The following is a 25,603-nucleotide window of genomic DNA, read 5'->3' on the forward strand; positions in this document are numbered from 1 at the left end:
TCTGTAGCATCTCAAAGATGCGGATAATACTATATTATAATATGATTCTTAATTTAGTAATATACAACATACATACGAGTCATTTCGAGGCAATTCAATAATTTGCTTTACTGAATATTCCCTTTCCAGACTAATCCATTTATTTAACAAAAAATTAAAAAAATAGCCAACTTAAACGTTTGATATTGCTAAATAGCCAAGGTTTGGTAAATATTAAGTAAATAGCCATAAATGATGACGTGGCTTAATATGGCAGTGGCTATTTACTTGATATTTACGTTTGTAAATATATAAAAATGACTATTTACCTACTATTTACCAAACCTTGGCTATTTAGTAATTCTCAACGTTTAAGTAGACTATTTTGCTAAATTACCCTTTATTTAATCACAATGCACATGACAAAACAGCGAAATATGTTTGGTCTTTGACAAGACAAAACACCAAAATAATAATGATTTTAGAATGTCAAACAGATTGTAAAGTTTAAGGTCAAGAAAGTATCCCAATTTTAGTTGTTTTTCCAGTGCAGGAATTATTCATATAAAGTATTGTCATATGTACAATAGAAACATGAATTCCACAATGAATGAGTGCTTGTTACAAGTCCCATAGAGGAGAGAGAGAGTCGGACTAATTTGAAGCGTTGTTATTCAAAATATGGTACCAAATGACCGAGGCTCTATGCCTCTTGGGGTTGAAAATTTTGGAGGTTTTTGGTCATATTTGGTACATAATAATGTGGGTATATCAATGCCTTTAATCATCGCCGAATCAGCAGAAAAAAATGGCGATGCGGCTTTCTAACAAAAAAATATATAACGCGAACTTAACATACTGGTTTGGTTATTCGCCGAGGAAAAGCAAGTGCCGTATCTCACTTGTGTTTAAACAATGTTATGATCCGGTGAACCTGTTGCCAAAAAAAAAAAAACAATAACAACTTGAATTTCTTTGAATTTAGAATCTCCCGATATATCAGTTTTAAGTTTAACACTTACAATGTTGTTTTCAGGAGTGTGGAAATAGAATCCTTGGATCGCAATGATGGCTAAGTTAGAGCTAATGAGAACAAAAATACTCAAAGCATGATTTCCCATCCACTCCAGCAAATACGCAAATCGCCTATAACCGTGAAAGTCCACCTTGCCACAGAAAAAATAAAACAAAAATCCAGTCATATTTATACATTGATTTTCATATATGTAACGGCGTTTTGAGTCATAGCCAGCCATTAGGACTTACCAATAGATATATGATACAGAAAGTTATCCCTGCAGAGGCAGAGGTGATGAGCATATAACTGATAGTGTATAGAGATTTATTTACTGGGATGCCTGGGAAAAAAATGGTAGAGAATGGTTAGTTCGAAACACAAAACAAAAAACACAACAAAACTGTTTAAAATACCGGTGTAGGCAAGAATCAATCCAACGGCGAAGATTATGGCTGAGAGCAAGGACCAACTCTCTAGCCTCCTCTTGTGATCCTGAGAATTCGTGTTTGTCGGTATCAGATACACCGGATGAATTTTGAGATCAAGTAGAGTATTGGCCGAGTTAGTGTATAGTATTTCAAACCTGTACGCGTGTGAGAACATGGCCATATTGAAGTCCGATTATGCAAGTCACCGCAGCTGTTAAAGAACTGGGATGGCATAACTAGCACTGTTAATGATCCAAAATACCAGCACTGACAGTGACAAAAACTATGTAACTCATGGCTGCCAAAAAATGCTTTCCCTTTGGAATCAATTCGAATATTTTTCCGCTCTGTTGTCATATATAATTACTTTCTCTCAATAAAAGGCATTATTGAAGTTATAATCAACAAAGTATGTAGTCATATTCTACTGATGATTGGATAGGGACTTGAATGCAAGAAATTATCAGTTCAGATTGACCACCTTAAAATACCTTCAGGATCAAAAGGAGCATGACACCATGAAGGCGAACTCTCCGGAATATGGCCGTTTGTCATATTGCAAACCTACAATGCCAGTATAAAATTAGCCTACCATATAACAACTCTATAAACAATTCCAAAGTGAATACAAATAACTACTTCACAGTGAATAGCTCAAAATTACAGATACCTTCAAGTTTTTTTGAACCGGTTTCCAATACAGGTGATTAACACCAAGCACATAACGATCGATCATCCCAGCGGAATTACAAGCAGGTCCGAGATTTCCTCTCACTGAGCATTTAACCTATGCAGTAAATATAATAACTCAGAATACATACAAAAATGAATTTGACAAGTGAGCTGAAGACAAGCTTGTGTATCAACATACATAAATAAATAAGCCAGTGTTTCATATGATCGTGTTTTTTCTATTTTCCTTCGCAGCATTTCAAAGTGTTACAAATAAGCCAGTGTTTCATGCTCAGTTTAAAAAATGTGAAAAAAACATTATAGAAAGATTTACTTCTAAAAATGAAAACAAAGAATTGGTATATGCTAACCGTGTAAACCAAACTATCGTTTGACGGCGGTGAAGAGGTTGAAGAAGGCACGTTAAATTGCCAATCTGGAACATATAAACCATATAACAATCCCGCATAAATTGTTGACAGTGAAACCGCAACACACCTAAAAAGTGGAAAGAAAAATTGAAGAAAGAGGCTGACAATTAACCAAAAAATAAAAAAGAGAGAATAAAAACTAAATCCTGCATCAGCCTATAGCGAAATGGCCTGATACACCAGAAATTCAGTTAAGCCAAATATACATGCTTTTGTATAATATATGAAATAAGAGGAAAAGATCCTAAAATAGTTCGTACACGGTAATCACAATTATACTAACGACACTTGATCTAAACAATAGCAAAAAAGTTTGTGTTCCTTTCCCTGCAACTTGAAGAAATATTTTTAAAGTTTATTAACGTTAACGGCCAAGTAGTTAAGTAATCATCAGATCTGATCAGCTTATTTTATAAGGTTTTATAACAATCCTTACCACTGCAAAATATAGTTCTTAGAGTATCCAATTTCTTTCCGTACGCGACGCGCAAGCCAGATTTCACATAGAGAAGCAGCCATATATCCAATAGCAATCCGCTACATTAAATAAACACAAAAAAAAACTAATCAACATCCCATTTTAACAGTTCAAAAACTCAAAAAAAAGCATCAGGTGATAATTATATGGCCATTTATGAATGACTCAAAGTTCTATTGGAACGAAACCTTTTCGTTGGAAAAAAAATATATACTTGTTCGTGTTACTTTAGCATAGTGAATGAAAGTGAGTCACCTGCAAAATCCCGAACCACCGTATTCTTTCCATGTCAACACCATATGTCATAGAAGTTGCACCGTGAAAATAACCCCCTGAGACAATCAAAATAAACCAACTAAGGCTCTTGCACCATTAACTGAGAACATGTCACATTTATTCAAAAACCAACTCCGTCGAAATTTGGCATACTGATACTACTTCTGTTCCCACCAATATGCTATCAAGATTATTTTTCTTATTTCTTCGATGAGAAGCAAAATAGCGGTGTTACCTTGAAGAACGACTCCTACGAGAAAAAGCTTCAAAACTCTGGTTAAGACTTTCCATGTAGCTTCTGATCGATCAGGAACTTTCTAAAAAATCGCATACAGAGAGGGAAAAAGGTTTGACAAATCAATACTGCATTTACTTCAAAGCATTATTATAACCTAAAATAAATAATAACTGAATCCAAATATCCAATACATTAAATTACGGATCTTGATCAAACTTCTTGTACTAATTACATGCGTATGTAAAACGAAAATTCTCAGCACGCAATAAAGATTTTATGAGCCTTAAACTTCGCAAACCTTGTAGACAAGAGCCGGCGAAACTCCGGCGATGAAGAGAAAAAACGGCATCACAAAATCAGCCAAATGCACGCCGTTCCACGGCGAATGAGCGATCGCCGGGAAAATCGAGCCTCCAAGATCAACGACAATCATCAACTGTAAAAATACAAATTTAAAATAAAAGCGCGACTCCAATCAATGCCAGGATTTCGAACTTAAAATTCGATTATAAAACTCTCAAAATCTTCATCGCCGATACCGTTCTAGGATATAAAGCAGTCAAATTTTTGTTTCCTCCGATTAAAAGAAATCGACGAGAAATCCAAAGGTTTGAAATTCGAGAAAGAAAGAGAGTTTAGTGGACTCACGAAAACGCAGAGGCCGCGAAAGACGTCGAGTGAGGCAACTCGTGGAGGCTTCCTATTCGGTGGGATCCGATCATCGCCGTCGTACTGTAAGGGCTCGTAGTTAGCCATAATGGCTGGTCTCTCTCTCTGAGAGAATCGGAGATTCGATTTCGGACCGATAAACAGAGAGAGAGTTTCGATGACGGTTTCGAACCGAAACGAGAGGAGGCTCTCTAGCCCAATGATAAGATCTGAAGTGTTATTTTGTCTTACTTACGTGGCGGGATGTGATTGGTTCTCTCAGGCGGAGAAGCTAAGAAATAATAATTAAATGAAAGACTCTGGTTTGGTTTGTATGTTGCAACAAAAAACCGGCCACAAATAGCTGAAATTGTCAATTTTGTGTGAAAATTAATTAGCAGTTCAGTTAATATATACTGAATGCAACTCCAAAGGCCAGAGTCAACAATCATAAGAACATGTCGGATACGAATTAATCGTATTGTTGACTTTAAATAGACGCGCTAAGAATTCAGCCTAGTATGTGTGCGGCGTAGATTATTGTTGCCTAGTCATTATGATGGCAAGTATGTTACTTATTCACTGCCCTATCATTAAATATCGTTTTCTTTTATATCTCAAGTTCAACATGGGCACTCCCACCGTCCATTTGCCCAAATCATGGAAGCATAGTATTTTTTTTTACTCGTTCAAATCTCTAACCAATAGAAATCCTACATAAAAACTAAATCTAAACTAATAAGAGTTTATAATAGTCATGTTCAATCATTTCATTGATAATTGTTTTTGAGATAAAATCTCATAATACTTTCACATTCTAATAGAGCCCATTAACCACAAATGCGTATCCGGTTCAAATCGTTGAGATTTGATTTAAAATAAACGAACATATAGAGCCGCCATCTTGAGAGAACATGTTATGAATCTCACGTTGAAACTAAATAAAAACTAACAAGAATTTATAAAAGTCATGAATTACTCATTTCATTGCTACTTAGTTTTGAAATTAAACTCCATGATATTTTCACACTAATAGTCTCATACCTACATTACTTAATCCATCAACGTCTCTCACTCAATTTCGCTTAACCTCTCTCAAAGCTCAAGCTCTCTCAATTTGTTAAAAAAAAAATTAACGACATGACATCATGCAAAAACGCTAATCCCCTTCATCTATTCGTATCCCGTTGCACAAGAAGCACTAAATAAAAAATACTCCATCATCGCTAGTAACACATCCAAAGATTTAATTCAGTAGAGGCAAAATTAGTTTACATACAATTAAATTACAATTTTTTAATATTTTGATAATTATTTATTGGTTGCAACTAGCCAATCATCTACCTCATTTGAAAGATCTAGGCCAAGTTTAATTTTATAAAGGAAATAGCCCACTAAGTCGAAGTTAATTTAATTAACTTCTGCATGATGGACTATTTTTTAATAAAATAAAACTTTAGCTATTTTTTAAAGGGGCAATTAGTCAAATAGCTCAATAGCCCACCATCCTTTAAAAAAAAAGTAGTCAAAATTTTATTTTATTAAGAAAATAGCTCATCAAGCCGAAGTTAATTAAATTAACTTCAGCCTAGTGGATTAATTCCCTAATAAAATAAAACTTGAGCTAGATCTTCAAAAAGAGGTAAATGATTGGTTAATTACAACAAATACTTGTTACAACAAATACAAGGAATAAATTTGACAAAAGATTTAAATAGATTTTTATAATCAGCAACAAATTTATATTAGAGGATTGGTTAGTTACAACAAATACTTGTTACAACAAATACAAAAAAATTAAATAGATTTTTAAATAAATTTAAAGCTGTTTAATTATAATTAGTCAAATAGCTCATGTGACGACCCGACTTTTCGGACCGTCTTACTTATCGTACTTTTTAAAACTTAAGAAAATTTGAGGTAAATTTTTTTTTTTAAAACATAACTTAAAATATAAAGTTTGAAAACTCGTAACCTAAAAATAAATTTTCATTTAAACTTGATGAACGAAAACAACCAAAAAGTCGAAGTTGCATAATCGGAAATTAAAACCCAAAAATACTATTGTGAAATAAATACCATAAATAAAGTCGTAACCTTTAACGAAATTGAAAAAAACATAACTTTAACCATGAAAAATAAAACCTTGGGTTTGGATTATTGAAAACTGAAAGCAAAGCGGAAGTCTTTTTATTTTCGAAAACGGCAACCATAACCCAACCCTCTCGCTATCGCCGCCGCTGATCCACCCTCCTCACTTGCTCATATGTTGTTTTCCTACAACACGGACGTATAAACATAGAGTGAGCTAACGCTCAGCGAGAATAACTATAACTCACAAAACATAAGTAATAAAATAAAATGCATGAACCGGTTATTAGTATTTTAAATTTAACCGTGACATGAGATACCCTATTTAAACGTCTATCGTATTTTAGTTCGGGGGTCCCCTAGAGTAGCCGTACCGATTTCAGTGTACACTTTGGTAACGAACCATGGGGCTGCGACCTCCCATAGAACGCCCCGTCACATACATAAACATATGAGGAACTCTCTATGTGAGCCCGTAGTTCGGCTCGAGAAATTCCTCTAGTTACCTCCGTAGTTCGAGGCGGTACGACTCTCTTGTTTACTTAACTTATTAACCGTGTTTATTACGTTAAAAGCATGAGCGACATAAGAAAAAAAAACATACATGATAACATAGCTAGCAAGATAAGATGTGTTATAGATATTCTAATACACACAGCATAAGATAACATAACTCACATATCGTCATGCCAAAACATACCAAGCACATTCCGAACAAACACACACACAAAAATTCACACAATACATAAATACTTCACATCACATAATACTTAGTATATTTTGAACTAATCCGTGTTGCAGTGAGATTATTCTCACCTGGATATCGGAATTACGATCGAAGACCGTCGAAGGAAAAGGATGCTCTTAATGACTCGGAACCTAAACGGAAAAGGTTGACTATTACTTATCAGGTAAGAAAAGGATTTAATACATGACTTAGTTTCTGGAAATTTCAAAATTTCGGCTGAAGGTGTAAATTACGAAAATACCCTTGGGGTCGATAAAATATTTTTTGAAAAAATAAATCTATAAAAATTACTGTGAGAGCTAAAATAATATTTGGAAAACTTCATACTTCAGAGGTATGTACAAAAAATGCTCAGATTATTTAAAAAAAAATAAAAAGTATAAGAAAGCAATATTTAGTCTTTTTAAAAACAAAAACTGTTTTGGAACGATTCTGCGCACCGTTTGGATTTTATCCCAAATATATTCTGTGGGCATCCAAAAATTCTAAAATTTGGAGTGGATATCATAAACATATAGAACTAGGCCGTGTATAAAAATTAGCTCAAAAGGAATTTTGTAGATATTTAAACAAGACGTTTTGTTGTAAAAAGATCAGGGTAAAAACTAGTCTGCGCACTGATCGTAATTAATTCATAAAATAAAATTGATAACTCGTAAAATTCTGAAATTTAAACCACAATTAAATAACATGTGAAAGTATAATCTGTAAAAAAATTAGATCCAAAAACCGTTTTTAGCTATTTTAAAACGTGCGATTTTGACACTGCTTAAAACTGATTTCTAAACAGGAAATATTAAACCTAATTTTTCTTATGAAAAACGAAATAAAAGCATAAAAAAAAAAATTAAGGAACAGTATGAACTGAGCATAAAGAAAAAAATACCTTAAAAGAGATTGGAAAAAAAACTCACTAACACTTCTTGAACCAAAACTTAGAGATTAAGATGACTATTTGGTGATTAGGGTTTTTAGTTTTATTGTTGGAAAAGGGATAGAGATAGAGAGAGCAGTAGAGAGAAGAAGAGGGAGAGAGGCTGGGGCGTAAACCCTTTCTAATCCTAACCTTACCTATTTATAAGGCTGAAAACTCACTAACACGTTTCTAGATGAGTGAAAAAAAACCCACTACACCCTAAAAAAATAACTTCCACGCTAACAAACCTCCTGAATATATTATATGGTAATATATATTATTTACTTAAATAGATAATAACAAGGAAACGGCTTCTAACTATTAACACAATATTATATATGTATACTGTACAATAAAAAGAAAAGCATGAACGTAAAGCAATTCATTTACGTACTGTTATTAAATTATTTGACAAAAAGAAACAATTAGCAACTAATATGTATACTCTAGTTCATCTTATACATATATATTAAAAAAAAAATAAAACTTACTTAATTCATAAAACCTTATAAACTACAATAAACTAGATTTTTTTTTTTTTTTTTTTTTTGGGTTTCACAATCTCCCTCACTTATTAGAATTTTCGTCCCGAAAATTAACAAAGGTCGAGAAAAACATAAGAATTCTTACTTGGATACACTAGAATTCTTTGAAAAGTTCGGGATATCGTGTTTTTATGTCTTCTTCCCGTTCCCAAGTAGCTTCTTCTATCTTGTGATTCCGCCATAGCACTTTTACCAAAGGAATCACCTTGTTCCTCAAAACTTTCTCTTCGCGATCGAGAATCTGGACAGATTTCTCTTCATACGTCAAGTCTTCGTGAACTTCGATGGGTTCTTGGATTAAGTCGTGCGCTGGGTCAGGTAGGTACTTCTTGAGCATCGAGACATGAAACACATTGTGCACCAATGCTAAATCGGGATTCAGGGCTAGACGGTAGGCTACTTTTCCGATTCTTTCTATGATCTCGAAAGGACCAATGTACCTCGGGCTCAACTTTCCCTTCTTGCCGAACCTCATCACACCCTTGAGAGGTGCTACCTTCAAGAACACCAAATCTCCGACTTGAAATTCCAAAGGCCGTCTTTTCTTATCGGCGTAACTTTTTTGTCGACTTTGGGCAGTTCCCATTCGATCACGAATTTTCTTGATAGCCTCTGTTGTGTCTCGGATAAAATCTGTTTTCTCGAGATTATTTTCTCCCGCTTCAAACCAGTGAATTGGAGATCGGCACTTTCTCCCATAGAGAGCTTCATACGGTGCAACGCCGATTGAGGCTTGGTAGCTGTTGTTATATGAGAATTCAATAAGTGGCAGCCTCTTACTCCAACTCCCACCAAAATCCATGACACATGCCCTTAGCATATCCTCTAGGGTCTGAATCGTCCTCTCGGATTGGCCATCCGTTTGGGGGTGAAAAGCGGTGCTAAACTTTAGTTGCGATCCCAGCGACTTTTGCACCCACCTCCAGAAGTTAGAAGTGAAACGACCATCGCGATCAGAGATGATGGATAGAGGAACGCTGTGCAGTCTCACCACGTTATTCACGTATAACTCAGCCAACTTCTCCACGGAGTACGTGACCTTCATCGGGATGAACCTAGCAGACTTGGTCAAACGGTCCACCACTACCCAGATAGCATCATAACCCTCAACCGTCTTAGGTAATCCAACCACAAAATCCATTGTGATTTGTTCCCACTTCCATTCAGGAACTTCGATTGGCTGTAATTCTCCAGCTGGTCGTTGATGTTCGGCTTTCACTTTCTGGCAGGTAAGACATTTACTGACAAACTTTGCAACGTCGCCCTTCATTCCGTTCCACCAAAAATGTTCTCGGAGGTCTTGATACATCTTCGTGGAACCTGGGTGGACTGAATACGGTGCCCCATGTGCCTCGGTAAGAATTTGCCTTCGTAACTCATCTTCGTTGGGTACACAAATCCTTCCATCGAAAAAGAGTACATCATTCTCCGAAATGGAAAATTTTGACTCTTGGCTTTCCAACGCATCGTCTTTCAACTTTGACATCTCCGGGTCACGCATTTGCGCTTCCTTGATCCTCTCAAAAAGATCTGACTGCAAGGTCATATTGGCTAATCCTTGTGTGATAATTTCAACTCCCAAATTGTTGATTTCATCAGTGAGTTGAGGTGAAAATGCTCGCATCATCGATAGCCTAGCCTCATTCTTCCTACTTAAGGCATCTGCTACCACGTTTGCCTTTCCGGGGTGATAATGGATACCACAGTCGTAGTCCTTAACCAATTCTAGCCACCTTCTTTGCCTCATGTTCAACTCCTTTTGAGTGAAAATATACTTTAAGCTCTTATGATCGGTAAATATCTCACACCGAACACCATACAGGTAGTGTCTCCAAATCTTGAGGGCAAAAACCACTGCGGCTAACTCCAAATCATGAGTAGGATAATTCCTCTCGTGATTTTTGAGTTGTCGTGATGCGTAGGCCACTACATTTCCATTTTGCATTAACACAGCACCAAGACCTGTCTTTGACGCGTCGCTGTAAATAGACAAAGGTTCTCCACTTTCAGGGACTATAAGTATTGGCGCGCTGGTGAGTCTTCTCTTCAACTCGCGAAAACTCTCTTCGCACTTCTCGGTCCACTCATACTTCTTATCTTTCTTCGTGAGGGCGGTGAGTGGAGCAGCTAATGTAGAAAACCCTTCAACAAATCTTCTATAGTAGCCTGCTAAACCGAGAAAACTCCTGATCTCTGTCACACTTCGAGGCGGTTTCCAATCATTGACGGATTCTATCTTGGAAGGATCAACAGAGATCCCATCCTTAGAAACCACATGACCAAGGAAATGCACCTTATCTAGCCAAAATTCACACTTCGAGAACTTGGCATATAGTTGATGTTGTCTCAACGTCTGTAGTGCAACTCGCAGGTGCTCTTCGTGATCTTCGGCACTCTTAGAGTAAATCAGAATGTCATCAATGAAGACAATTACAAATTTATCCAAGACGTTGCTAAAGATCCTATTCATCATGTCCATGAATGCCGCAGGTGCATTAGTAAGTCCAAACGGCATGACCGTGAATTCGTAATGACCATAGCGGGTGCGAAAAGTCGTCTTTGGAATGTCGTCCTCTTTGACTCGTAGTTGATGATAGCCGGATCGCAAGTCAATCTTTGAGAATACCTTCGCTCCCTTGAGTTGGTCAAACAAGTCATCAATCCTAGGAAGCGGATACTGTTCTTGACGGTGACCTTGTTAAGCTCCCTGTAGTCGATGCACATACGGAAAGATCCATCCTTCTTCTTCACGAACAAAACCGGTGCTCCCCATGGTGAATGACTTGGGCGGATGAATCCTTTATCCAACAACTCTTGAAGTTGTGTTTGTAGCTCCTTGAGTTCAGCTGGCGCCATTCGATATGGTGACTTAGAGATCGGTCCCGTACCAGGTAGTAATTCAATCCCAAAAGAAATCTCACGCTCTGGAGCTAAGCCTGGTAATTCTTCGGGAAAAACATCAACAAAATCTCCCACCACGGGCACGTCATTTGGAGTTGCTTCTACATCCTTAGTCTTGTCCACCACCGATGCTAGGAATCCATAACACCCTTTACTCATCAATCTTCTAGCTTGTAATGCTGACACCAACATCTTTGATTTCTTGAGTGGTCTTCCTTCAAAGGTGAACCCTCTTCCCGTTACCGGTTTGAAGATTACTCTTTTACGGCGACAATCGATCATTGCATTATTCTCGCCTAAGAAGTCCATACCCAAGATGGCATCAAAGTCTTTCATTTCTAAGACAATGAAATCACTCTTTAATTCTTGTCCACCTATAGTTATCGATACTCCCTCCAGACAGTACTCCGATAACAACTCATCACCAGATGGTAATGCTGTCCTGAAAACCTTCCTAGTTTTCACTACACTATCGCCTAATTTCCTAGCCAGTTCTAACGAAATAAAACAATGTGTAGCACCAGAGTCAAACAATACTAAAGCGTCAAAATGAGCTATAGGAAGCTGACCTGCTACCACATTCGAAGAGCTGGCTAGAGCATCAGCGTTGGTGTAGGCGTAGATACGGGCTTGTTGTGGTGGTAGAACTTGGGTGGTTGGAGGTGCTTCTAAACGACCTTGGGAAATCTGTGGCCCTTCGATGGCAGCTTGCATGAAGTTAAGTCGTCCATTCGGGTTGTGCTGCGGATATTGTCCATTCTGAGAGGAATTTGATTTCGGACAATCCTTGAGAAAGTGACCAGGTTGACCACACTTGAAACAAGTCATGGTTCCCTTCCGGCACTCTCCAGGATGCATCTTCCCACAAGTCTTGCATACTGGAAAGGTTGTTCCCTCTACCTTGACCTTGTTGTTGGCGTTGCCACCATTTCCAGGATGACTTCTCTTCTTTCCATTCCCATTCCATTGGGGTTGTGCCTTGAAGCCTTGACGGTTATGGTTAGGCAGGGGATTTCCTGATTGGTTTGGCTTCCTGATGTCGGGTCCTCTGCTTTGACCTTTCTCCTCTTTTCGAGCCTTGTAAAACTGAGCTCGTTCTTCCTTTACTTGGATCAAGTGGTATTCAGCTCGCATGGCACGTTCGAGGCAGTCGGCGACGGTGGTAGGTGGCTGACTTCCACTATCAATGGCTAAGGCCAATTCCGGTCGGAACATTCCCATCATCCTCCTAACTCTTTCTGTCTCTGTTGGAACCAAGTGAGGACACAGTCTGGCCAATTGATTGAACTTACTAACAGCTTCAGTCACAGTCATCGTCCCTTGCTTCAGCTCCGCAAACTCCTTCTGCTGAGTGTTCATCGCTCGCATGTTGAAATACTTATTGTTGAACTCCTCAATGAAGTCTTCCCAAGACATAGTGCGTGTGTCTCTTCTAGCAGCAACTGTCTCCCACCAGTACCGTGCATCCTTCTTCAGAACAAAAGACGCGCATATGACCTTCTCAATTTCGGAGATATTCATGAAGTTGAAGATCTTCTTCATCTCTGACATCCACTCGTCAGCCACTAAAGGATCGGTGGAACCTTCAAAATCTGGAGCTCTCATCCTCCTGAACCTTTCGAAAAGATCATCAGCCACGACAACTTGGCCCATCTGAGGTACACCCTGAGGAGGTACTGGTGGTGCTTGTTGATCCTCTCCCATATTTCCATTCATTTGGGGGAGGTGGTTCCTCAACTCTTGTATCTCCACTTCTTGGGCTTCGATACGTTGTAGCAATGCAGTAACGAGTACCGCAAGCTCTGGCTGGGCCGCTGGCTGAGGTGCGGGGGCTTGACCGTCGGGATTCATTGCTGCTCCTTGTTGTGCGGGAAACGGAGCGGCATTATGAGCATCTTGCATTGGGACATCAGCGGCAACTCTGCCTCTTCCCCTACCTCGGCCTCGTGGCCTACCTCTGCCTTGTCCACGAGCAGCTTGAACGTTTTCCATCTAAGATTTCGAAGACATTTTCGCGGTTAGGGTTTTTGGCTTCTAAAACTATTAGGATCGATTATATAAAAGACTTAACATGCAAAACACCCTCATACAAAGAACTTTATGAAACTATTAAGATAATAGTAACTTAAACATATAATCCAAATTCGAAACTGATACTCAAAACCAAAAAAAACAAAACTAAAACCTCACAAAAAAATAAAAATAAAAGGTATTTCAAACTTTAAGGAAAGACAAATAGAACCAAAAATCCTAGAATAGCAAGAAGAATTTAATCCTCGACTGGATCATCCTCAGAAGGATCTTCCTCTGATTCTTCCTCTACCGGGTCCATATTGGAATCGCCCTCTGGAGGTAGGTCATCGTCGACGAGCTCCATATAATGCTTAATGTATCTATTAAACTCTTCGAAAGTTATTCCAGGCGCGGGTTCATAGGTGCAATACTTCCCTTCCTGTTTTTCAAAATCAGAAAGCCCATTCCAGTACACACTAATCGCGTCTTCATCATCCAAAAGAAAAGGAACGTGGGATAGCATGTCAGAGGTTCGATTATGGTACTCCTTTGCAGTCTCCCCATCTTTCATCTTCCATGACCTCAAAACATGACGATAACGCCTTCTTTCCATTTTCGCACGCCAGCCCTTATTGGTGAAATTTCGTATAACCCCATCCTTCATGTACTCCCATCCAGCTCCGGGGTGATCCCTTAGCTTTTCTTGCCAATACTCCAATACCTTCCAGTGGACCTTTAGTTGTGCAAAGGAAACTTGCAATCTCTCTGGAACTTGCAACACCTTAAAACGGATGTCTATGTTATTGCACCATTCTCGTGTGCCGACGATATCTGTCATCGCGCTGCTAAGAACTGGAGGATTTGTCTCTAAGAATTTGATCATGAGGTCACCATCAGTAATGCGGCTCTGGCTTTCCGCGATCACGTGTTTTGTTACTTCAACGTCCATCTAACAAAGAAGAAAGAGAGAAGCTAAACATACAACATAATAAAACAAAATTAACTTACTTGAGTAGGGGGAAGCCGTGCGATCGATAGCGAAGAGAGGTCGTAGGTTCGTTGCTCTGATACCAACTGTGACGACCCGACTTTTCGGACCGTCTTACTTATCGTACTTTTTAAAACTTAAGAAAATTTGAGGTAAATTTTTTTTTTAAAACATAACTTAAAATATAAAGTTTGAAAACTCGTAACCTAAAAATAAATTTTCATTTAAACTTGATGAACGAAAACAACCAAAAAGTCGAAGTTGCATAATCGGAAATTAAAACCCAAAAATACTATTGTGAAATAAATACCATAAATAAAGTCGTAACCTTTAACGAAATTGAAAAAAACATAACTTTAACCATGAAAAATAAAACCTTGGGTTTGGATTATTGAAAACTGAAAGCAAAGCGGAAGTCTTTTTATTTTCGAAAACGGCAACCATAACCCAACCCTCTCGCTATCGCCGCCGCTGATCCACCCTCCTCACTTGCTCATATGTTGTTTTCCTACAACACGGACGTATAAACATAGAGTGAGCTAACGCTCAGCGAGAATAACTATAACTCACAAAACATAAGTAATAAAATAAAATGCATGAACCGGTTATTAGTATTTTAAATTTAACCGTGACATGAGATACCCTATTTAAACGTCTATCGTATTTTAGTTCGGGGGTCCCCTAGAGTAGCCGTACCGATTTCAGTGTACACTTTGGTAACGAACCATGGGGCTGCGACCTCCCATAGAACGCCCCGTCACATACATAAACATATGAGGAACTCTCTATGTGAGCCCGTAGTTCGGCTCGAGAAATTCCTCTAGTTACCTCCGTAGTTCGAGGCGGTACGACTCTCTTGTTTACTTAACTTATTAACCGTGTTTATTACGTTAAAAGCATGAGCGACATAAGAAAAAAAAAACATACATGATAACATAGCTAGCAAGATAAGATGTGTTATAGATATGCTAATACACACAGCATAAGATAACATAACTCACATATCGTCATGCCAAAACATACCAAGCACATTCCGAACAAACACACACACAAAAATTCACACAATACATAAATACTTCACATCACATAATACTTAGTATATTTTGAACTAATCCGTGTTGCAGTGAGATTATTCTCACCTGGATATCGGAATTACGATCGAAGACCGTCGAAGGAAAAGGATGCTCTTAATGACTCGGAACCTAAACGGAAAAGGTTGACTATTACTTATCAGGTAAGAAAAGGATTTAATACATGACTTAGTTTCTGGAAATTTCAAAATTTCGGCTGAAGGTGTAAATTACGAAAATACCCTTGGGGTCGATAAAATATTTTTTGAAAAAATAAATCTATAAAAATTACTGTGAGAGCTAAAATAATATTTGGAAAACTTCATACTTCAGAGGCATGTATAAAAAATGCTCAGATTATTTAAAAAAAATAAAAAGTATAAGAAAGCAATATTTAGTCTTTTTAAAAACAAAAACTGTTTTGGAACGATTCTGCGCACCGTTTGGATTTTATCCCAAATATATTCTGTGGGCATCCAAAAATTCTAAAATTTGGAGTGGATATCATAAACATATAGAACTAGGCCATGTATAAAAATTAGCTCAAAAGGAATTTTGTAGATATTTAAACAAGACGTTTTGTTGTAAAAAGATCAGGGTAAAAACTAGTCTGCGCACTGATCGTAATTAATTCATAAAATAAAATTGATAACTCGTAAAATTCTGAAATTTAAACCACAATTAAATAACATGTGAAAGTATAATCTGTAAACAAATTAGATCCAAAAACCGTTTTTAGCTATTTTAAAACGTGCGATTTTGACACTGCTTAAAACTGATTTCTAAACAGGAAATATTAAACCTAATTTTTCTTATGAAAAACGAAATAAAAGCATAAAAAAAAAAAAATTAAGGAACAGTATGAACTGAGCATAAAGAAAAAAATACCTTAAAAGAGATTGGAAAAAAACTCACTAACACTTCTTGAACCAAAACTTAGAGATTAAGATGACTATTTGGTGATTAGGGTTTTTAGTTTTATTGTTGGAAAAGGGATAGAGATAGAGAGAGCAGTAGAGAGAAGAAGAGGGAGAGAGGCTGGGGCGTAAACCCTTTCTAATCCTAACCTTACCTATTTATAAGGCTGAAAACTCACTAACACGTTTCTAGATGAGTGAAAAAAAACCCACTACACCCTAAAAAAATAACTTCCACGCTAACAAACCTCCTGAATATATTATATGGTAATATATATTATTTACTTAAATAGATAATAACAAGGAAACGGCTTCTAACTATTAACACAATATTATATATGTATACTGTACAATAAAAAGAAAAGCATGAACGTAAAGCAATTCATTTACGTACTGTTATTAAATTATTTGACAAAAAGAAACAATTAGCAACTAATATGTATACTCTAGTTCATCTTATACATATATATTAAAAAAAAATAAAACTTACTTAATTCATAAAACCTTATAAACTACAATAAACTAGATTTTTTTTTTTTTTTTTTTTTTTTTTTGGGTTTCACAGCTCAATAGCCCACCATCCTTGTAAAAAATAGCATTAATAATATCTAGTACAAGGAATAAATTATAATTAAACAGCTTTAAATTTATTTAAAAATCTATTTAAATTTTTTGTCAAATTTATATTAGATCGACGAATGAATTGTGTATAAAAATGAGTTCTTAGTTATGTAAAAATTTAAAAAGTAATAATTCATATTATATTTATTCTTATAATAGATTCAAAATATAAACTGTAAATATGAGTATATTTACTATAATTAAATTTATAAAATCAAATCAAAGATATTAGAATGTGGAATTTTTAGGAAATATGACTATTATTGATTTTTTGCTAGTTCCAACAGAACATACTATTTAATATTAAAAAATAGGAAGAAAAAAAAAAAATAATGGCAATATCAAAATCGTGACTGAAAAATATTTAATAAGAAAACACATCAATCATTTTCAGTGTTGGTGTCACAAAAAGTGGGTTCCCGAGAAGAAAATTGTTATTTCAGAGGAAAAAACTCATATGTAGATTTAACGGCTAAATACAAATAAGAATAAAAGAGAATGGAATAATAAATAACGATTTGTACGATGGACTCGTGGTCTTGACACTTGTATAATTAAGAAGTTCACCGAATATCCATTGTTAGTGCCTCTTTAGGAGTGAAATTGTTCCTCACGCCAAACATTTGTCGCATTTCTCCTCGCATTCACCAATCCACGACACGTTCATCGGATAGTTCGCTACCTAGATTTAAAATCTTCAGTATTGTGAGAAACCACGTTTTATTCAAATTTAATCTTTATAGCACAATTTAATGAAAGAAAAAATAAAAGGCAAGACGAAGTTGTTTCTCCAAGATTCAAGCTCGTCATTGTCAATCTTGGCGTCTTTCTCGCTAAGGATCATTCTCGCTTTGATGTCGTCGTGCTATTGGGCCACATAATAGGGAGTCAAATTCATAATATTTTTTTTATAACGAATTGAATGTTGGATTTATGCCCATTTTTATTGTTATTGGAATCCTTAAGATTAGTTTTGGTATTTATAATGATTTCCTCAACAAAATTACAATAGTTTTCCTATGAAGGACTGTTTTTGTGTGTACCGAATGTGATGTATAAGCTCAAGAACTAGTATCACACGTTATATTATAGGGCTCAATAGTAAGTTTTGCAAACTAGCTATAGTTGTGTTAGTTTTGCATTTTAGCCATTAACCAAAATTAATTGTGATAACATATCATAAATGCCCCTTGCTTCATATTTGTGGTGCATGTCACGCATTTAATATCCGACCGAATAAAAATTTAAAAAGGGACAGTTTGGGTGTTGACCAAATCCGATGTGATTGTGTGAAATAATAAATCAAAATTAATTGAAACACGCATAACATAGATAACCGTGATATAACAACTTACACGTATAAAAATAGAACTAGAATTTATGACAAATATTTGAAATCTACCCCACTCTATTCTCTTTCCTTTTCAATATAACAAGTTTCCTCATTTATGTCACACACACGATTCTTCATCTTCCCTAACGAAGAAAGAAATAAAAAATGGCGACTGTGTGTTAGGTTTCGAATTTGTACGACGACCTTCTATCCCCAAGATAAATATTTAAAGGTAAACAACGTTGTTTGTTTCTGTGACTCAACTTCTTTACTAGGCGTTTCAGACTTCGAAAAGATTCAAGGTATGACGTTAAAAATGGTTTATTTGTGTAAAATCACGTTTTGATTAAGCATGCAATGGAAAATAAACGATTTCTATGATGTTAACTGCAAGAGTTCTACTAACATAAATTCTATTTGTTTTTATTCAAGTTTTTAGTTTTAATCGGCAATTAGGGTTCAGATTTAATTTTTTTTAATAAACAAAAAGTCGACAGCAATGGTAACCTTAAGGAATGTAAATGTTAGGTTTTGTAGACATCAGTTTAGGAATTTAGGGGTGTTAATTTTTTTTTATTTTTATGTTTCTTCTAGTTTTTCGTTTAATCGGCAATGTAGGGTTCAAATTAATTTTTTGTTAATAAACAAAAAGTCGACAACAATGATAAATTTAAGGGTTATAAATTGGGTTATAAATTTTAAGTTTAGTAGACTTCAGTTTAGGAATTTGAGGGTGTTAATTTTTTTTTTGTTCAAGGTTATTGTGCATTTTACTTGAAATATTTGGTGTTATCGACGACAATGGTCAGGACTAGGGGAAGTGGATCTAAAAGTTCAGAGAAGAAATCATCAAAATATTCGGCAAATGTATTTAAAATATTTTCAAAAAAATAAGCTGTTGGTTAAACTTTATACAAAGTAACAAATATTAACATAATATTAGAAATATGCAGATTGGAGAATATGTGGTTGATTAAGATAATTGGGATCCTGCACAAATAGTAATCCAACTTTCCAAATTGAAAGTTTTGAAGAGCATTTTTTCGTGTTTAGTGACTGATAACCAAAAAAGGTTGTTCGTAAATGCTCCATTTGGAAATTTTACAAATTTTGTTGGTGAATTTCTTAAACAGTTGGTTCATCTGTTGGTGTTACATCAAGTGAACCATAAGAAAAGTAATGAATTGTGGTACGAAATCGTAGGGAAGTTGTCGGTGTTCACACTGTATGATTTCAGTTGATGTCAAGTAAGCAAATCTGTTTATTTCTTTTTATTCATGTTTATTGGTTCTATTGATGCCAGGTTTAAAAACAAGGTTGAAATATTTTCTGTGAATGGCAGACTTGAATTGTGGTCTAGTATCAAACGCGGTTAAAGAACTAGATCTCGATGACAATACTGCAAAGCGCTTCTTACCGGATAGAAAGAGTCAAATTCCTAAATCACTCATTGTTCTGTTGAGGTCAAGGTTACAATCTACTGAGCAAGAATTGGTGGCTCTAGTAAATTTGGCAATAGTAGAAACCGTGGTGCTACCAAAGCAACCCTTAGTGTTGATAACTGAAGAAAACATCAAACTAGCATCCAATCTAGAGGAGTTTGCCGGCTACCCATAGGCCGCGTAAGATCCAATGCACTATGTAACTCAGTTCGTAAATCTAAGAAGTTTGCCTTGAAACTTGTAAAAAGATACGACATAGAGGGTTTGTCCATCATTTGATTGCTTGGGCTTATGAGACCATTCCAAATATGGTCGAATAAGAATTCACCACAAGAAGTTTTGGAGTAAGTATTCCAAGAATATTCAAATTGTCATACAATATTGATCCAGACTTTGATGAATTATACAGCAAGATCTTTAATAATGATGAGGTAAGCTATTTTATTAGTTAAACATCTATTGTTTTTGCTTAAATTAATCAAAATTTACCATGCTGCTCTAATTAACAAAAATTAACAATAATTGGAACAGATACAAGTGCTGCATATATCTGCCATGCTAAAAGAAATGGAACTATGCCACCTAGAAAGAGAAAATGGAGGTTAATCCTACTGAATACAATGCAAGGACTTCAAAGGGCAAGGAAAAGGTAGGGATTCCTCAAGAAGAATATGAAAGTGATCCGCAAGAGTCCTTCAAAAAAATTGAAGGCCTATTCAAGGAATATGACTGTATATGCCGTAAGTTTGATGCAACTGAGACCGAGATAGATGAATTAAAAAGGAAGTACAGTTTCGACATTGAAGAAGTGAATATACTCAAGATGAAAGTCCGCTTCTTCGAAGAACAACAACAACACACCGCGTTGAAACACCCCCCAATGGATGATTCTCTAAGTCGTCAGGTAAATTTAAAACTTAATACAGTTGTTGAAGTTTATATTCTAAAACTTGTTTCTTTTACAGTTTACAGAGTTTTGAAGATGCTAGTGACAAAATGATGTTCGAAGAAATAACTGAGACAAACACGAGAACTAAGGTCAGTAATGTAAATTTATGAATAAGTTTGGTTAATATATGCTAATTTTAAGTATTAGTTCAATTACAACTTCTGCATAAAATGTTCAGGACAATATCATTCAGGAGATGATGTTGGGTTATGTTATGTAAATATAGAAAATAATATGTTGGTTTATAAAAAATTGAATAGGGAAAGAATATTGGAGGATGTCTTTACTCGGCCATAAAGAGTGTGAATGAAATAAGTTGTTTAAACTTTTAGCTATTAATTTTGATTAATTTATGTAGATAAATACATTGTAACATGTCTCTGCAATCATGTAACAGCTTGGTGGTACGAGATAAGTCAGAAATACGGTATAACTTTCACCATTTTTTGGGGGCTTGATAGTCACTACAAACATGTGTCCGATAAGTACAACAAAATAATTTATAAATACAGTTAACCAAAATGTATTCTAATATTTATTACTTCACATGATCAACTTAAGTGATTAAATAACGATATATCCATAGCAATTGATACTTTAAGTGACGATGGTATTACCAACTAAACCATGAGCAACTTTCTCATGTTCAATAACATGAGATTGGGAGACCAAAATCATTGAAAAACTTTTGTGAGAAAGAAATCAGCAAGGATTGCTAACAAATTGATCGTCCAGCCTGAAGTTAGTACTTGCCCAATGAGAGCTACAAAGTTGGCGGCAATAACTTTAACATCATACCTCAAGAGAAGAAAACTAAGCACTTTGAAGAAGCCCAACGCAGTCAACCAAATTTCAGTTTAGGCATTGATGACTGATCATGTCATAGAAGCTGCTTTTTTTTTTTTAGTTCATTTTGAAAGACTTCAGTTTATTTTGGTCGTGACTTATGCTATTTTGGTATGTAAAAGGATGATTGGTACTAAAACTATTTTGTTGTGTTGGTTAAAACTATTATATTGGTATGTAAAAGGATGGTTGGGTACTAAAACTGTTTTGATGTGTTAGTTAAATACTATTTTAATACTAATGGTATGGGTATTTTGAAGTCAAATTTGGATTTTTCTATATGTTTTATAATCGTGTGTACTTTGTTAGTTTCAGATGTATTATTGACTTGTATATTATGTAAAATAAACAAAACTTCATGTCAAATTAGCAAAAATACATTGACCTTAAGCAATGACAAATAACACCTTACCACTTTTAAACGATGTGTCGAAAGTTATAGAAGTGAACCGAAATTGCATGGCAGTATATAATTTATTTTTACTATGGACCATTTTTAAATCTAACTTGATGCGACTTGTACATAAATGAGTAAAAAAAATCAAATTATAAAGTTAAACAGAGTAAATACTTAGTGAAAAAAAAAATGAAAACAAAATAAAATAAACTGAAAGTAATGAATGCTTGGTAGGCAACTAACCAACCGTAGTTCAACAAAAACGAAGAAGAGTTCAACAAAAGTTAACAACGGTTACAACCATAAACCGCAACGAATAAAACAGGAATAAACTACATTTTGCATGTCCACTTATTATGCCCCAATTGTCCATATTTTTCATATATCTGATAATACGGATGAAATGTTTCACTCGCTGATCGATATTCCTTCATTTTTGGCCTTCCTACTTTAGCTTTATGAATGAGGGGAGATATTATTTCAGCTTCTAGTGGCAATACCCAATCGTTGTCATGAGTTATTGGGATAACATCCATTGAATACATAGTTGTAAAACCCTTCTGTGTGTAATAATCAGAAACAAAATCAATGGACTTAAGGTTTAACCTCCACATAGCAGCTAAAGCATAGGAACATGGAAACATATCCAATTGACATACTCCACACGAACTTGTCCGGTTACTAACATCAACAAAATTATGCAGGATACCGTCAATAACTTAACACTAATGCGCGTTGATTGGCTCGACCTACGATAAAACCAAGTGTTATAATTAGACAATGACAAGACACGCAACTTGCCACCCACGAGCTTCATTCAAAACTGAATTTATTGATTCAGAAATATTTGTGGTCATTATATTAAACCTTCTACACTAGTACAGAAAAGACCTTTGGGTGCGACTTTTTTCGCACCCAAAAGTCAATTTTTGCACCCAAAGATATCTTTAGGTGCGACTTTGGGTGCGACTTTTTCGCACTCGAAAGTCCGCACCTAAAAGTCTTGGGTGCGAAAAGTCGCACCCAAAAGTCTTGACTTTCGGGTGCGACATTTAGGTGCGACTTTCCGCACCTAAAGTCACACTTAAAAAGTCACCACAAATAAATAAAAATGGCGACGGCTTATACAGGCCAGGTATCCCCTTCCCTCTTGCACAGAGCCAGCAAGATTGCCGTGGCGTTTTCCTTGTTCCGAGGCAGACCCGTCCAGGACCGGGATGGCTCCGACCTCCATGATCAGGAATCAAACCCTACACACACGGTCAAACACACACACATACACACCCACACACAAAAAAAACACATACACAAACACTCACCCCACACACACGGTCAAACCCAAAAATCAAACCCTAGAATCCAGAATAAAAATTCGGGAAAATAATTTCTTTACCGAATCCAAAAACCCTAAAATCAATTCCAAACCCTAATCATAAAATCCATCTCAAGTTTGATTTCTTACCTAATCTTTGTGAGATTCACTCTTCTCGGGGGTTACTCTCTCTTCCTCCGGCGTTCTTTCTCAGGCGGCGGCCACGGCGAGCTCGCGGCGGTGGCGCTTTGCTCGGTCGAGGCGCGCGGTGGAGCTCGGTCGAGGAACTGAGCTACGTGAAGAGGAAGAAGATGAAATAGAGGAGATGTATCGGCCGATACTCTTCTCTCGGCTCCCTCTCTCCTTCTCTCGGTCTCTCTCTTTCCCTTTATCTCTTCTTTCATTCTTTCTTTTCTTTCTTTCCTTTCCTTTCCTTTCTTTCTTTTCTTTTCTTTTCTTCTTTTTTTTTCCTTTCCCGTTTCTTTCTTTCTCTCGTGTTGGTGAAAACAAATAAGATGACTTTTGGGTGCGACTTTTCGCACCCAATTTTAAAGAAATCAGCGAAATTTTTTGTGCGACTTCAGTGACTTTTGGGTGCGAAAAGTCGCACCCGAAAGTAGTTTTGGGTGCGACTTTTAGGTGCGAAAAGTCGCACCCAAAAGTCATCCGCACCGAAAAACTGTATTTGTTGTAGTGCTACCTGGGAACCTATACCTTGCCCATAATTGAGAATTGGCATCAAGAAGATAATTTTCAATTCCAGGCTTACCAGCAGCCAGCAAGACAAACCAATACTGAAATTGTGTTTTAGTGTATGCATTTGCATAGCTATAGAACAATGGTTGTATATAAGACCTCCCAAATTTCACTTTGACATTTGACCACAAATGCTGCATGCAAATTGCGTATTTACGCTATGGAAAAGTAGAATACACCACTTTTGGAATATAACAATTACCATTTCATCTCTAACACCATATGCATTCCTCACTTAAGATAAAAACCACATTCGGAATAGAACTGTTTTTGTATAATGAACAATTACCATCTCATCTGTAACATCATATGCATTCCTCACTTAAGATAAACCAATCTATGACTTGTCATTCTAATTATCAACAACTACTACCTTTCAAGAAAGTAAGATCTACTGAAATAATTGGACGACAATACTTTCAACCATGAATTGACGCACCACGAGCCAAAAAAATATACTTAAAATGACCCACATTCCCAATCGCTGTTACAGTACACGCAGACATAAACATAAATTAACGGTACATTTTGTTAATTTGTTCATAAGCTGAAAAATAACATAAATATATACATGTCTGCTATCCTCTGTGTTTTCATTTATTTATGTTAATCAGTGTTAATATATGTAAATGTAAATTAACGCATAATGAAAAATAAACATATATTATTACTCAAGTTACTGTTAATCAGTGTTATTTCATATTATCTAAATGTAAAACAACACAGATTGAAAAAACAGATATTATCAATGTTGATTTATGTTAATCAATGTTCATTTCATATCTTAAAAATAAAAAATAACCGAAATTATCACTAAGAATTAATGAAAAATTACTAAATAAAAACAGAAAGAAATATAATACTAGGGTTTTTTTCCTTAACCATTCACCAACAATGGGCAAGTGAGAATACGAGTCTTGAAAGCTGCCACGAATCTCTTTTAAAAACAGATGCAAGATCTTTCCAATCTTGGAAATATTTGATTTCAACCGTAAAAAGGGTACGCATTATATCCATGACCCTCTTAGGTTTAAGCGCATCCGCTTGAGAACCTAAAAAATCGGCTTTCACGCATATGCTAATCAATGTAGAAGAACATTGTCTGTGCCTCGCTGAAGTGACTTGGCCGTGAAAAATGTGTGTTCACAAAAGTTCTAATAACCCAAAGCTTAGATTCAAGACAAACTAAAACATTAAGTTTTCATGGAAAATTTATATTCTTACAAACAAGACTATAATGAGATTGGTTAGACCTCGAAACCTGGAACTCATAATTATTTCGTATAGCTATAACGTGACATGCATCCACTATAACATGTTTATTTACAAAGAGATTCTTCAAACCTAATTCCTCATCGGAAAATGATCCTCACTTTTCTCACCATACAAAATAATATTTGACTTATCTCTTGATATTAAGGTATCATTCTGACTGGTTGAATCCCCACGAAAATTCATCTGCCTCTCAAACGTGGCAATTGAAAACTAAAGAAATTCACATTCTTGTGAGTGTGGTTCAGATTTAACAAAAAATGCAGATGTCTACATGTATACAAGCAAACAAACAAAAAAATACCAGATTCAACCAAT

The 25,603-nt window shown here is 35.8% G+C and overlaps 1 protein-coding gene and 1 pseudogene across 1 annotated transcript; both read right to left on the reverse strand.

Annotated features, from left to right (window-relative positions):
- Positions 1-485: 485 nt before the first annotated feature.
- Positions 486-4,532, reverse strand: LOC149389602 (uncharacterized). The gene is made up of 13 exons (XM_089624331.1): positions 4,169-4,532; positions 3,819-3,956; positions 3,518-3,599; positions 3,262-3,338; positions 2,965-3,065; positions 2,469-2,595; positions 2,096-2,212; positions 1,907-1,989; positions 1,581-1,647; positions 1,411-1,489; positions 1,246-1,337; positions 1,002-1,145; positions 486-913 (listed from the first exon to the last, which is right to left on the reverse strand). The coding sequence occupies exons 1-13, from the start codon at positions 4,274-4,276 to the stop codon at positions 878-880; spliced, it is 1,251 nt and encodes a 416-aa protein (XP_089480457.1). The 5' UTR covers positions 4,277-4,532; the 3' UTR covers positions 486-877.
- Positions 4,533-8,309: 3,777 nt separating this feature from the next.
- On the reverse strand, positions 8,310-12,227 carry LOC149389603 (uncharacterized; annotated as a pseudogene).
- Positions 12,228-25,603: the final 13,376 nt, after the last annotated feature.

Source organism: Urtica dioica, chromosome 8 (genome assembly GCF_054948205.1).
Source record: "Urtica dioica subsp. dioica isolate 48M chromosome 8, U.dioica_male_clone48M_v1_H2, whole genome shotgun sequence".
In the NCBI taxonomy this organism is placed as follows: Eukaryota; Viridiplantae; Streptophyta; class Magnoliopsida; order Rosales; family Urticaceae; genus Urtica; species Urtica dioica.